Here is a 14,997-nt window from a genome sequence, read left to right as displayed (position 1 = left end):
GCAATTAGTTGAAAGGGGTGTGTTCAAAAAAATAGCAGTGTCTACCTTTGACTGTACAAACTCAAAACTATTTTGTACAAACATTTTTTTTTTCTGGGATTTAGCAATCCTGTGAATCACTAAACTAATATTTAGTTGTATGACCACAGTTTTTTAAAAACTGCTTGACATCTGTGTGGCATGGAGTCAACCAACTTGTGGCACCTCTCAGCTTTTATTCCACTCCATGATTCTTTAACAACATTCCACAATTCATTCACATTTCTTGGTTTTGCTTCAGAAACAGCATTTTTGATATCACCCCACAAGTTCTCAATTGGATTAAGGTCTGGAGATTGGGCTGGCCACTCCATAACATTAATTTTGTTGGTTTGGAACCAAGACTTTGCCCGTTTACTAGTGTGTTTTGGGTCATTGTCTTGTTGAAACAACCATTTCAAGGGCATGTCCTCTTCAGCATAGGGCAACATGACCTCTTCAAGTATTTTAACATATGCAAACTGATCCATGATCCCTGGTATGCGATAAATAGGCCCAACACCATAGTAGGAGAAACATGCCCATATCATGATGCTTGCACCTCCATGCTTCACTGTCTTCACTGTGTACTGTGGCTTGAATTCAGAGTTTGGGGGTCGTCTCACAAACTGCCTGTGGCCCTTGGACCCAAAAAGAACAATTTTACTCTCATCAGTCCACAAAATGTTCCTCCATTTCTCTTTAGGCCAGTTGATGTGTTCTTTGGCAAATTGTAACCTCTTCTGCACATGCCTTTTTTTTAACAGAGGGACTTTGCGGGGGATTCTTGAAAATAGATTAGCTTCACACAGACGTCTTCTAACTGTCACAGTACTTACAGGTAACTCCAGACTGTCTTTGATCATCCTGGAGGTGATCATTGGCTGAGCCTTTGCCATTCTGGTTATTCTTCTATCCATTTTGATGGTTGTCTTCCGTTTTCTTCCACATCTCTCTGGTTTTGCTCTCCATTTTAAGGCATTGGAGATCATTTTAGCTGAACAGCCTATCATTTTTTGCACCTCTTTATAGGTTTTCCCCTCTCTAATCAACTTTTTAATCAAAGTACGCTGTTCTTCTGAACAATGTCTTGAACGACCCATTTTCCTCAGCTTTCAAATGCATGTTCAACAAGTGTTGGCTTCATCCTTAAATAGGGGCCACCTGATTCACACCTGTTTCTTCACAAAATTGATGACCTCAGTGATTGAATGCCACACTGCTATTTTTTTGAACACACCCCTTTCAACTAATTCAACTAATTGCCCAATTGCACAGCCTTAAGAGCGTGCATATCATGAATGCTGGGTCTCATTTGTTTTCTGAGAATCTACTGAACCTACTGGTAACTTGTTTGCCACGTAGCAATAAAAAAATATACGAAAAACCTTGATTATTCTGGTTAGTCACATTGTACTGCTATTATTTTGAACAATACTGTATGTCAACCTTCTTGATATACACTAAACCAGAATAACTATTATTTGTCTTTTCCTAGAAATTTTATCAAACATCTAAACAATCTCACAAACTAACAAATAAAGCAAACATCTCTGTTTTGTTTTCCATGCTACACCAAAGTTCACAGTATTCTTGGGAAGTGTCATAGATAAGAAATACAATACGACCCATCGCAAATCAGTAATGCAAATATTACAATTATTTTGAATTGGGAGATTGAAACATGAATCTTATTTCTAGCAGGCTACAACTTAAAACGAAAAAACAAAGTTTAAAATGTGAATTATGTGAATGCATTTAAGCTGAATTGCAGAAAAGTGTATAGAAGGAGGAGAATATCAATACAGTTCTGCATTTCAAGCACTGTAATAAAGAGGAAGAGAGAGAGAGAAAAAAATCCCGTAAACATAATTAAAATTGGTTATAAGCACTTGATTCGCGTTGTCAATAATCAATAACGCGGCAGAGCAACTGTTGCTGGTTGCTGTCCATGGTGCTGAAGTGAAAAACCCAACAAGCCTTGAGATCATAACGCTCTTTTTCTCTCGCACAACACTGAATCTGTGATATGTCTACATGACTAATTTGGAAGACAATAGAGAAGAGGAAGGCTGTGCGCCAGGAAATCCATCACGGGGACGCGCACACAAACTCACATGGCTATGTGAGTTTGTGTGCAAATTCTACACCCCTTTGAAGTATAATATATATATATATATATATATATATATATATATATATATATATATATATATATATATATATATATATATATATATATATATATATATATATTCTCAGCAAGCTAATAGAATGAAATTTGATTATTATTTCATTTTTCAGTCAAGCTATTTTGTTTTAAATATGTATATTTGGAAACATTTGTAGGTGTCAAAACGATTAAACACGTTATATCCATTACAGTCGACGAAGTTCCTGACAGAATTGGCACGGCTATTTATACGTAACTAAAATTTAGAAATTGCATTTCTTCTTTTCAGCCATACTTATATTTGTCACTGACCCATGTATAGAGAGCTGCAGCACGTACTGGATAATCGCATTTGGAGTTTGCTGATTGTGTTTGTCACAGCAAGAAACCTTCACGACACGAATCCAGTCGGTCTTACAGGTCAAATCTAACATCACCTCTGAAAACTGTCTCCATCTAGCGGCTTTCCCCTTGCACATCTATCAGTGCTGCATGGGACTCAATAACCTGAGAAGTGAAAATATCCGCAACGCTTTCCCTCAGTCTCTCAGCTCAGGGTTAAGCACTTCACTGGATTCCAGCGAAACTTTGATTAATAATAATTCAAAGAATACCCTTGAATAACTTTATACAGTTCGCTATGACGTTCGTTTCATTTATGACAGAATACAGTTCTACAAATAAGCATTTAAACGTAACACTTCGTATGGTACATTGCACACCATTCACACAGACTGTGTAACATTCATATGTGTTAACTAATGCCCATAGCACGTGACACGCCTCCAATGCGCCGTGAGCAGAAGCAACTTGGGCTCCACCGCAGACTCACAGATCTTCGTCGGTAGCGGATGAAGCAACTTCCAGCGAATCATTTGTCACGGGTTTACTTTTGATCGGGTTGCAGACAGACTCTGCGAAGCAGTTCTTGGGTCATTGGGTTAGAGTTAAGAGGACAGGAAAGTGTCATTTTCTGCTTGTAAAACAGTACGCGCTTTTGCCAGGGTGGTCTTCTCTTTCTATGAAACGACCACTGTGGCAGGTTTCTCTAAGAGCGTCAATGTCAAACACAAAAGCTGTGGACGATAAAAAGGATGTCCATGGACAACGTGAATCCTCTACCTGACTTCTAAACTTGTTGCATTTGGTCTAAAACACCTCCGGTAGCGCGTTTCGGATACTTGTTTGTGCATAACGGCGGGAGATCTATACAAAGTGGACTATAACTGATGAGCTGTGTGTAAAAACCTGCACTTTTACATAAATATCCATTTATGAGGAGGTAAGTTATTTATCTTGCTATTGAGCAATAGGATACACTGTAAATACAAAGAAAAAAAGAAAAGAAAAAAAGCATGCATTGCTTCCTCAGCCATTCGTATTTGACCGAAAAGCCTTTTTTTACTCTTGCATAGTGCATATATACTGTACATCACCATTCATTTCTACGCCCACTGTAATTCCACCTTGCCATTCGAATGCTTTGATGTTGATAAATAATATGACTCATTATGCAGTATTCTCCTGCACGTGAGCAATAGCCTTCCTTGAACTTCACATCGAGTGATTGCGCATTGTGTCTGTCCAGATGCCCCTTCTGCTCGTGGAGGACTTGTGAAAGCAAAACCTGCTTCAGTCGCACCGGGTCGCGCACATTGGGTCAGCATGGCAGCTGGAGTCGCCGCTTGGCTACCGTTCGCGCGCGCTGCGGCCATAGGATGGATGCCCGTGGCGAGCGCCCCAATGCCGCCACCTCCACGGGAAATGAGGAGAGGTCAGGACGGTTTGATCATGTTGAACGTCAGCGGCACAAGGTTTCAAACTTGGCGGAATACTTTGGAGAGGTACCCCGACACCTTACTGGGAAGCACAGAGCGCGACTTCTTCTTCCACGAGGAGACCAACGAGTACTTTTTCGACCGCGACCCGGACATTTTCAGGCATATCCTCAACTTCTACCGAACCGGGAAGCTGCACTACCCTCGCCACGAGTGCATCTCCGCCTATGACGAGGAGCTGGCCTTCTTCGGCATCATTCCTGAGATAATAGGGGACTGCTGTTATGAGGAGTACAAAGATCGCAGGAGGGAGAACACGGAGAGAATTCAAGACGACGAGGAGAACGAAAACAACAACGATTTGGTGCTGCCCGAACTGTCGTTCCGCGAGTCCATGTGGCGCGCGTTTGAGAACCCGCACACGAGCACCATGGCGCTGGTGTTTTATTACGTCACTGGCTTTTTCATCGCCGTCTCCGTTATGGCCAACGTGGTGGAGACTGTCCCGTGCAGCAGCGGGCCAAACCGGGCGAAGGAGGTCTCGTGCGGTGAGCGCTACGCCCTCGCGTTCTTCTGCTTGGATACGGCCTGCGTAATGATCTTCACCGTCGAGTACCTGCTTCGTCTGATCGCCGCGCCCAGCAGGTACAAGTTTGTAAAAAGTGTTATGAGCATCATTGACGTTGTGGCCATCATGCCTTACTACATCGGCTTGGTCATGACGGACAACGAGGACGTGAGCGGGGCCTTCGTCACCCTGAGAGTCTTCAGGGTCTTTCGGATTTTCAAATTTTCGCGGCACTCCGCGGGACTGCGCATCCTGGGGTACACGCTGAAGAGCTGCGCGTCCGAGCTGGGCTTCCTGCTCTTCTCGCTCACCATGGCCATCATCATCTTCGCCACCGTCATGTTCTACGCGGAGAAGGGCTCCTCCGCCACCAAGTTCACCAGCATACCGGCGGCTTTCTGGTACACCATCGTTACCATGACAACGCTGGGGTGAGTCGATGTTGCTGTGATGCGCAAACTTACTGAATGAGCTTTTGCGCGTATGATCTGCTGTCATTACTGCTTCCATGTAGCCCATTTACACCAACGCGTTCCAAAAAGTTGAGAGCTGGCGGAGATAGAATACATCAACGGCAGGGGGAGATCAATAAAACTGATATAAATCTAAGAAATAGACTCCCCCTCTCTGTCTCTTCTCTCTGTCTCCTCTCTCTCTCTCTCTCTCTCTCTCTCTCTCTCTCTCTCTCTCTCTCTCTCTCTCTCTCTCTCCCTCTCCCGTTCTCTATCTGGCCCATGAGTCAGGGGCTATCCATGACGGTCTCATTGCTTGAAAAGAAAAAAACCTATCAAGCTACATAAAAACATATACAATTTAATATATATATAAACGGTAATTCATATGACTTTTTTTTTTATTATGAATAAAGTATTTAGAATAATTGCAAAATAAAATACTGAAACTTTAAGCAAAATCTTACCTGAATACACTAGTGAGTAAAATGATTAAAGCATTGGCTGTGTAGTTTATATATAAATTTGCTGTGTGAATGTCAGTAACAATGCTTTTGAATATTTTACGGACAGTTTAGGAAATGAGGAATATGGTTTTAGAGTTACTTCTCCCTCACATTTCTTAATGTAATCACTGTAAATGAAAAAGTGTGTTTCTGTTATAAAACACCTCACCAGTGTCAGATTGAGCATGGACTCATCCTTCCTTTGGATGCCTTGCTTGTTTATAACAAACCGTCTCAAAGCACCTTTGGCACATTGTTGTAATTTTCACACAGTAAGTGAACATACTGAGAGACAGCTGATTCATGTGACGTTAAGCACTGAAGGTGATTACAATAATGCATTCCCTATTGAGGTGTTATTCATTCATTAATCCCATCACTCAATGCCTCAGCATGGCTTCTCCAAGCCTCCCCCTGTGCAGAGCATGCGCTCTCCATGGTGCTGAATCTGCTCGCCACATGTTGCGGTGGCCCCAAGATGCACTTTGTTGCTCAGGAAAAGACTGCTTCTTTGCTGGGAGGCCGACACGGTCCTAAGTCACACTCGAGGGGATTAATCAACCCTTATGCTCCAGTACACATCCCACACTTTGATCGACACGCCTTTGAAGTGCATTACTTTGAGTGTGTCACAACTTGTGCTGTGAGTTTTAATCTGACGCCTGTGTCTGGCTGATATGATGCACCTTTCAGATGTTAATGTTTTTGGGAGACATTTAGTTTTGGAGTGTTTTTTTATTTTTTATTATTTGGTTTTTAAGACTTGTTTTATACTCTAGTTCAATAATGTTTGGTTCACAGCATCTGTCTGCTTCTATACATATATATGAATTCAAGTCTGTGTATTTGATGTACTGAATGTGACTAATGTTGTCTTTGACACAAGAAATGTTAGGCCTCCTTCTTTAGACACCCTTAACCTTTAATAATAAGAAAATTTGGTTGCCAGAGTGATGGGTAATGCATGTCATGATATATAAAGAATTATGGCTCACAGAGTTCGAATCAGTCCAATTCCCCTTCTACTTTCTTGTCAGGTCTGCATTGTCCTGTAAAGAAAATATGAGGTTTGGAGACATCAAGAGCAAAAGCAGAAAAAAAGAGATCCATTGTAAGTGAGAGAAAGAGAAAGTTTAGTTTCAGAGCGTATTGGCACATCTTATTGTGTGCAATTTGTGTCTTGCCGTTCCTTGCCCGTCAAATCGGATGACATCAATGAGAAAATGAAATTGCTTGCAAACGCTCTGCACCAGCTTGATGTTGGGAGGGCTGTGTGTGTGAGTGTTAGGGAGAGATGATCACTTGTTGGAGCCAGCTGGTTATGAACTATGTCTTCCAAACAGACCCACAGCTGCAGGGCTTCAGTGATGCAGCCCATATACTCATCTCCTCTCTCTGCAGGCAGGCATGCTGTCCCTCATTTCAGATTTTATTGCAATGCCTCAGTGAGCCCATCAAGATGAGCACTCAGGGGGGTAGTCGCTACAGCAGAGATCTGACCTTGTAAAGTCAAGTTCATCCTGTGACGGCAATAGCCAACGATTGGGCTTTGAAGTCGATGCTGTGTCTTGAGACTATTTCATGATTGAGTGGCTACATTTTGATGTGAAAGAAAAGTTTCACATTGTAGACACAGTTTAATGTTGAGACTGTGGGGTTTGGATGAACCTTGTTTCTAAGGTATGAGATCTCATCCTCTTATTGTCTTTTGATTGTCTAATTCATCCATCTCCTCTTTGTCATATCTGAAATCTCATTCCCTTCCCATTTCTCCTTAAACACATACTGTAAGTGAATGGCCAGTCTAGGCATTACTAAACGACTTTACCTGCTCTGACTGAACAAGAGCCTGGCTCTCTAAATGTATGCATCACTTTTTAATGCCTCATTTCCTAGACTGGATGATAGGGATGGATCTGTGATTCAGAGATTTATTTACACAAGGTGGGTGTTTTAGATTAAGTGAACCTGGTGTTGGGTTTGAATTACTAGTAATTGTGATGTTCCCTCAAAGAGCAACTGATATTTGAGAACATTTCGCCCATAAGAAAGGTTTTTGCTAAGATAAAAGCCAGCGTTAAAGTGAAAGTTACGCTTGCCAGATTATACTCAAACCTTAGGAACGTTCAATCTGTCTGTGTGAGAAAGATCAACAATTATAATTATCCGTAAAGATAGCCTCTATCATGCAGAACTCTATTTAAGTTACCTAAATGTTTCAACCAGTTTTAGCCCCAAAAGTTATGGGTACACGCACCAGGGTCTCTTGCTCATCTCAGGGTTTTTGGAACAAGTGGCTTCTTTTATCTTTTGCTCTGCTTAAAGTATGCATAGAGCTTTTCTGTCTGGTAGGGTAAGATATGCTGCTTATCTCCCAATTAACATAATGTCATGATGGAGAAAACAGAAATCGCATGGATGTTGTTTTAAACGTGGCTCAGAAGTTCCAAATCGATTTATTCCACAATATGTCACAATGTTTCCCCAAGAATTTAAACCGAAGCACAGTCATGACCATGACATGACTTTAGACCAGGGTGCTGGAGGGCCACTTTCATGTAGAATTGAGATCCAACACAGCTGCCTGAAAGTTTCTAACGTTCCTACATACTTTTGATTTGACTGGTTCCTGTGTGCTTAATTGGGGCTAAAGGTATACTCTGCTGGACTCTTGCCCTACAGGAGCAAGATTTGACACCTTGCCTTAGACTCACTTGGTGAAGCCACAGAACAAACCAATTCATTGAATTCCATTTTCCTGTAATCCAGCATGAATATTCAGCCATCACTGAGTCCTGCTCTTCCCAAAGGGGAATGTATGGATGGAGCAGGCAAGAGATGGGATGTGACTTTGGTTCACAGCACGGATGGCTTCCACTTCACTGGCCTCTATTGCCTCTTTAATGGACTCATTTTCTGGCACAGGCTGATTTTGCCCAGCTCAATTAAATCAGCAGCATTTTAATTGGCTTATGCACTGTCAAACGGGATCTATTAAGTGAGCAGCTGTCAGAGCTGAAGACATGCAGATATGAGCATGAGGGAGAGAGAGAAAGGTGAAGAGGGGTAAATACATCAGCTTTAAAGCACTCGGGTACAATGATAATGTCTTGTAAATGAAATGCCCCCATGATCCTCTAAAATACCCATCATTCTTTTCAATGAAATGCACTTCCCTCCGTTCATTGTCCAATCCTCCAATCCTTTTTTGTCCTCTCACGCTTCTCCATCTTCTCCTGTGGGGTTTTGAAGCCGTATAAAGAGTCCTACTGAGAGGCTGTAAAGAGATTGATGGAGTAACATAGAGTGTCTATTAAGTCACCCTACATCAGGTCAGTTAAGGCCAGAGGCTTCAACAGCCGCCGGCTACGTATCCCCTCCCTGGGATATGCCACACAAGACAGGGATTTGGTGGATTATTCTTCCATAATCATTGTGGTCAACGCAGGTTAAGCAATAGGCTTAATTTCTTCTAAGGGAAAAGATCATAAGTTCATAGTGCACAACCGAAGAGGCTTTGGTGTGGTTTTCAACACTGCGAACAGGGCGAAAGGTTGTTTCCTTGAGAGGTCATGCAACAGGGATGTTATAAAGTCAGGGCTTGGTACAACATGTGAAAGGGACTCATTATTGTGTCTGAAAGAGCATTGCGGTGTGGGGTTACCCTCATTAGAGCACCTTTACCAGACACTGCAAAGCAAGAGCACTGCCCGGAGAAATGCACTGATGCAAGTTTATTATTTATGATCCCGGGCCACTCAAGTATGTTCACCTAAGACACAACAGGGTGATCGCAAAGACTTAATGCCCCGTGCTTGGCTGATTAAAGGAACCGTTCACCATAAAGCTCTGTCATCATTTACTAACCCTCATGTTGTTCCAAACCTGTAAAACCCCATGACTATGAACAACCCCATTGACTTGCAGTGTATGAACAAATAGAAGACCATTTTCAAAAGTCATATTGGTTTTTGAAAGACACGAAGGTGAGTTCCTGATGTCAGAAGTCATAAGTTCTATATTTGGGTGAACTATACCATTAAACCCTTTAGGTGGGAATCATTGTTTGAGGTTTTGCGTTTATGCCTCAAAATAAATAAACGAATAAACTCCTCTAGCTTATGAGCCCACAGTGTTCTGCAGAGGACTGATTTATAATTGCCACATTCCACCAAGGTAATAAGTGTTTCATATAATGGGCACAGAGAAGAGAAAAAAGTGTTTTGACCAAGATTTTTTGTTCCACAGATGTACATGACATGTTTCATGGCCCAAATAGGAGCATGAGAGAAAAGCTGTATTTGAAAGATTTACACAGTAGCACAGCCACAGGGAAATAAAGAGCCTAGAATGAAGTAATTAAAGGCTCTTTGTCATGTGGAATAACCCCTGTGGTGTTGCTGTAGAGGCGCTAACTCTATTCATCCATCCATTTCATACTCGTGCTATTACTCCACACAGAGAGGCTAATTGGACTAGTGTCTTTCTCCTTAACTCTCGTTCTGTCTTCCTTTTCTCCTACCATCCTTGTCCTTACCCAACCTTTCTTTTATTCCACATTTTTATTTGCTTCCACTCTCTGTCTTCATTCTCTCTGATGGTTCAAACACCATAGAAAAAGTGCGTTGAAAGTGGAGCGTGCACTCTTCAGATGGCTGCCTTTAATCAGTTGAATGAAATGGACAGAGGGCTTTCGTCCTCCTCCCCTTTCAATTAAGTTTTTTTCCATTTCATTTTTAATTACTTGGCCTGTCATCACTGAGAAAAAAAGCAGTAATGGTGCTGTCATGGGAAGGTTTAAGCACTTAAGCATCTTTTTTTTAAAAAAGTTTTTAATCCTGAATATGTTGTTCTATGTTTGAGACTGTTCATACTTGAAACTGTATTCCCTTGAGACCACAATTTGGGGTTAGCGCAGTACTTACTGTGCTCTAGGGCTTTTAGTCCAATATATGCCATTTTACAAGCATGAAACATCTATTATCCAATAATTTAAAGATGCCTTAACCCAGGATTTTGCTTAATCGTAGCACAAATGGGCTAAAAATGTATCTGACCATATGAAATGGCATATTTAGACAAAAAGAAGCTCACCATGCACTTTCATATCATTCCTCCACACATACACACATACACACACACAGCCTTGATCCCCCCACATTTGTTAGATCAACCTCATTTTATTAATCTGTCAATCAGAAGCACAAACACAGAATTCTTCTTTCCATGGCTCATCTCCTCTCGTTCTACAGTATGTGTCAGTTGTCTTTTCGAGATCATGACTGATTTGGTTTGTGTTTAATTAAGATTGTGGACTCTTGCTATTTCTAATTATTTTGCCCTGTGTGCTTCCTGTGCAGTGCTCTGGTCTGCACTGGGCTAATTGAATTAATGCCTTCATCTGCGTGGTGCTTGCTTTTTCCCATTTCGCTCTCGCTCTCGCCCACGCTCATTTTCTCATTTTTATACCCCAAAGCTGAGTAATTAATTTTGATAAAATAATTTTAAAAAATGAATGAAGACACCCTGAGAAGTCCTCAATGATTGTGGTGATTCGATTCTCAGAGTGAGAGAGTGTTTTGTATGAAATAAAAAAAAAATGAATAGGCTGAAATTCGAAAGGGAGCTATAGTGTTTTGCTAAAGCCTGCCATCAGTCAAGAGTTGGCTTTTTGTCATTGTACATTGATTAAGTCTCACTAGGTACAGGAGAGATGACCTGCTAACACTGATCTGAAAGCAGCCTTTAACAGCTCGCAACATGCTCGTTGCATGCAGAAAGAGACGAGAAAGACAAACTGAGAATCAATGAGCCTACAGTATCCTCACTTGTGTGTTTTTTTTTCTTTTTTCGAAAAAATACCGATTAGTTTGTTCTTAATGATGCTTTTAAAACTATTTATTTTTTTATTAAGTGTTTTTTTTTTGTCAAAACCTCTATAGTACTAAATGTGCAAGATGAGCTATTAATTTAATGTTGCATTTGAGATACAGTCATAGAGATACTTGCCTTAAATGATCAGTTTTTAAATGTTAATCTTTCATGCAAATATGCAGCCTATTATTAAACTGTGTCATTTAAAAACATGTATTGTTTTAACTGACCTTTGAATGCTGACTTCTTGCATATAGTGCTAGATCAGGCTGAATGTTGCTTGTCTGTTTGGAGTTTGTGTGTTTCATTCATTGTGTTATGTTATCAGGCAGTTATATTAATCCGGTAGGCAGATGCTGGACAGTGCTTTCTGAATAGATCACTTGCATTAGATTTTTCCTGTCAGTGTGAATCTGAAGCAGGGAGGCTTTTTGTTGGGCTTGCGATTCAGACTCAAATGGAGTGAATCGGTGGGAGGATGTCATGTAACTGCTGCAAGTCAGGCAGAACACTAGGGGACACACTGATTTTATGGTTGGGTTACAAATACTTGAACAGGCTATTACACAGCTTATGTCTCCCTTTTCCTTACCGGCGTCTTATTTTCCCATTTTTTTCTTCTGTTATTCATTTTATTTACTTTAAGGTGCAAACAGTTTTTTCAGCTCAAATTGGTGCATTCACAGACAAAAAAAAAAAAAAGTCAGCTGTGCTAATGCATAAATTCCAAACATTTCCCAATTTAGACTTTACTTGTTTTTCTTAAAGCAATGTTTATAAATGATGTATTTAACTTTTTACCTGTGCAGCTACATATATTTTCCCTGTATGTACATTACTGCAGAGTGATTTTTACAAAATGAGTGATAAGATGAACTTGCTTTTTGTGGCCATAATCAACCAGTTAACAGTGATAATTAACTTGTATTGAACCTGGATCATTCCTATTGATTAACCATGAAAAAAATGTACTCGGAGGAATATTTAATATCCTTCCCTGTAGATAATTTTAGAACTGGGAAGCGCACAGAAATACTTTTCAGGTGACTGGGTTCAGAGAAACACAAGCTTTATTGGTAAACTAACAGGTCTAATTACAATTAATTACAATTGATTTAAGGTTTAGAATTGTGTTATGGATTAATGCTAACGAAAATATAATTTTGAGGACATTTAAATGCAAATAAAATGCAAAATTCTTTGAAATAATTACATTACTTATTTTCTATTTTGACAGAAATAGTTCCTGTTAGATTGATCTTACTGACAATCACATGGTGCCTTAGAATGATGCATCGGAACAGCCAATAAGAGATCTCAACCAAGCGTGTCTCGAGAAATTCTGTTAGTGAAGCATTTGATACGTCAAGGTATTATTTCAATTATTCTGAAGTGCGATGGCTTCGGATTGCTTCTGGAATTGCTTATTTAAGTCCATTCTAGCATGGCGTGTAATTTATTTTGCACCGGTACAATCTGTTGGACACTGCCACTTGAAAATCAGGCTAAAATGTAATCCCGTTTTTGGTAGATATTGAGAAATTACTGAATGAGTAGATGTTTGTAGAAGCCGTGGATATCTAGGTCATTGACTGTGACGGTCTTGTAACTGTTTCAGGTGTCCTGTACTGTAGATATAGTGTCGCCCTTCCGGTTTAGGTAAGCCGGTGAAGATGGACAGCTGAGGTCGATGAGGACAGAACGACGGTAATAGGAGAGCCACAGAGAGAGAGAGAGAGGGATGAGGGTGGCGTTTAGAGTGTTCCATGTCACTGTGACACATTCATTGGAAAACACAGAATCTATTTACCATCGACTGTCCTTTCTCTGCTTCTGGCGTTTCCCCCAACAGGCCGTAATCTCTCCACTTACACACACCTCCAATGCCAAATATACACACCTGCACTTACAGGAAATGTGCAGTAATGAACTGCCAGTCAGAAAGAGACAGTGTGCGATTGGTGTGGCGGCAAGAGTGGTCAATCTCCATTGAAACCCTGAATTACAGGATATGTACGTGCCGAATGGGCAGCACTTTCTAAAGATGTGAGGGCAGGTTGTGCTCTTTTAATCGAAGATGAAAGATGAAGAAAATGGGAAGTGTGGACTGGTGTCGTGGCTTCATGTTTTAAACATCGCTGCCATTCTCCTCACCGCCTGACATTCAGCAAACTCTCCATCTGTCCAGGCTTGATAGTGTCTCCTGCCAGGACGATCGCTCCTGTAAGCTAATTATCATACACACACATGCACGAATCACCTTCAGAAGTTCACCCACACACATCACTCTATTCTAGTAGAGGCCACATAAATAGCACATTTTCACAGGAATAAATCTGCAAACTTTTTGAGTGCCATTGATGAGAGTGCAGTAATTAAAACTACGCTTGTGTGAGTATGTAGTAAACGTCAGCATGCTCCACTGCGTAATTAGAAAGTTTGAAAGAATCTCTGTACGCTTCATTTCCAGAAGCATCAGTCTTGGTAATGAATGACGTTGCATTGGGAAGTGATGTGCATGTGTGTGTGTACATCGCTTGAATTGGATCCACATTTTATTTGGTGGCTAATGCATCAATGCATCCCTCACTGCCCTCAGCGCTCACAATGCAGGGAACTAAATAGTGATAGTTGAGTTTTTGTTGTTGTTGTTTTGCTGGTCTTTATGGTATCCATCAAATGGATAGAGAGAGAGTCACTGCTGTGATCTGAGGGAACAGTACTTGTCTTTGATGCTCTCACTGGAAGCCCATTCCAACATTGGGGAAAAGCAGTCACATCTGTCCATTTCATATTTGACCTAACAATCTACATTTTCAATATTCTGCTCTCGTGAACAAAGCTTAACCTATTAAATAGCTTGTGCATTAAGGGATTAAGCAAAAAAAAAAATAGAAGTGTATATTTGTTAATTTTTAATTTTAGTGCATTTAATAATAATAATAATAGTTTTGGCTACCACTACACTTATTCCAAAAAGCCCCACAGCAGAACTGTTGTGTATCTCCGAACGAAGCAAGGTTTTGAACAAATCATTTGCATTGATACGGTTATTCATTTTTGTATAACATATGACATAATCAGTGATTTCAAACAAATTGGTTGAATGTATGATTCAACGACTTAAAATAAAAATGCACCTAATGGCGTATCGATGTAATCTACAAAAGGATTTGGAAAGACACTGATTATTAATTATAGAAGTCAAATAATATTAATATTATAGATTTACATTAAACAAAGTTTAACCTGACCAAATTTGCCCTGATTTGCCCCTTATTACCTTGTTTGGAGCTCATATTGACGCTCTTATAGGCTTATTTACAGTTAGCAAGAACTGTGATTCATGTGTATTATAAGTTTTGACTGTGTTCCACACTCTTACACTTTGGACCATTCTGATTGGCTGGTATCGGATGGTTGTAGCTTCCTATTGGCTGAGGGAGACATAGGTACTGTTATTGGCTTAGGTTTTGTGCCATAGTGTGAATACTGATGTCTGTGTGTGTTGATCTGTACTTCAGTGCTTTAGCCCACACATTGCCTTTGTGACGACTCAGCCAAATCGGGCTCAAAACAATTTAGCTGAATCCTCGATACGCCTTTGAGATACAAGAAATGAAATAAT

General features: G+C 40.5%; 1 protein-coding gene across 3 annotated transcripts in view; it reads left to right on the top strand.

Annotated features, from left to right (window-relative positions):
• Positions 1 to 2,831: 2,831 nt before the first annotated feature.
• The window catches only part of LOC113048047 (potassium voltage-gated channel subfamily D member 2-like), a 102,855-nt gene continuing 90,689 nt past the window's right edge, over positions 2,832 to 14,997 (top strand). For all 3 annotated transcript variants that reach the window (XM_026209552.1, XM_026209551.1, XM_026209553.1), the window contains exons 1-2: positions 2,832 to 3,473; positions 3,780 to 4,968. In XM_026209552.1, coding sequence (XP_026065337.1) covers positions 3,857 to 4,968 — 1,112 coding nt within the window. In that variant the 5' untranslated portion in view covers positions 2,832 to 3,473; positions 3,780 to 3,856. The remainder of the gene's footprint in view (positions 3,474 to 3,779; positions 4,969 to 14,997) is intronic.

This window comes from Carassius auratus, chromosome 29 (genome assembly GCF_003368295.1).
Source record: "Carassius auratus strain Wakin chromosome 29, ASM336829v1, whole genome shotgun sequence".
NCBI classification, from domain to species: domain Eukaryota; kingdom Metazoa; phylum Chordata; class Actinopteri; order Cypriniformes; family Cyprinidae; genus Carassius; species Carassius auratus.
This window is presented reverse-complemented; position numbering and strand designations above follow the sequence as displayed.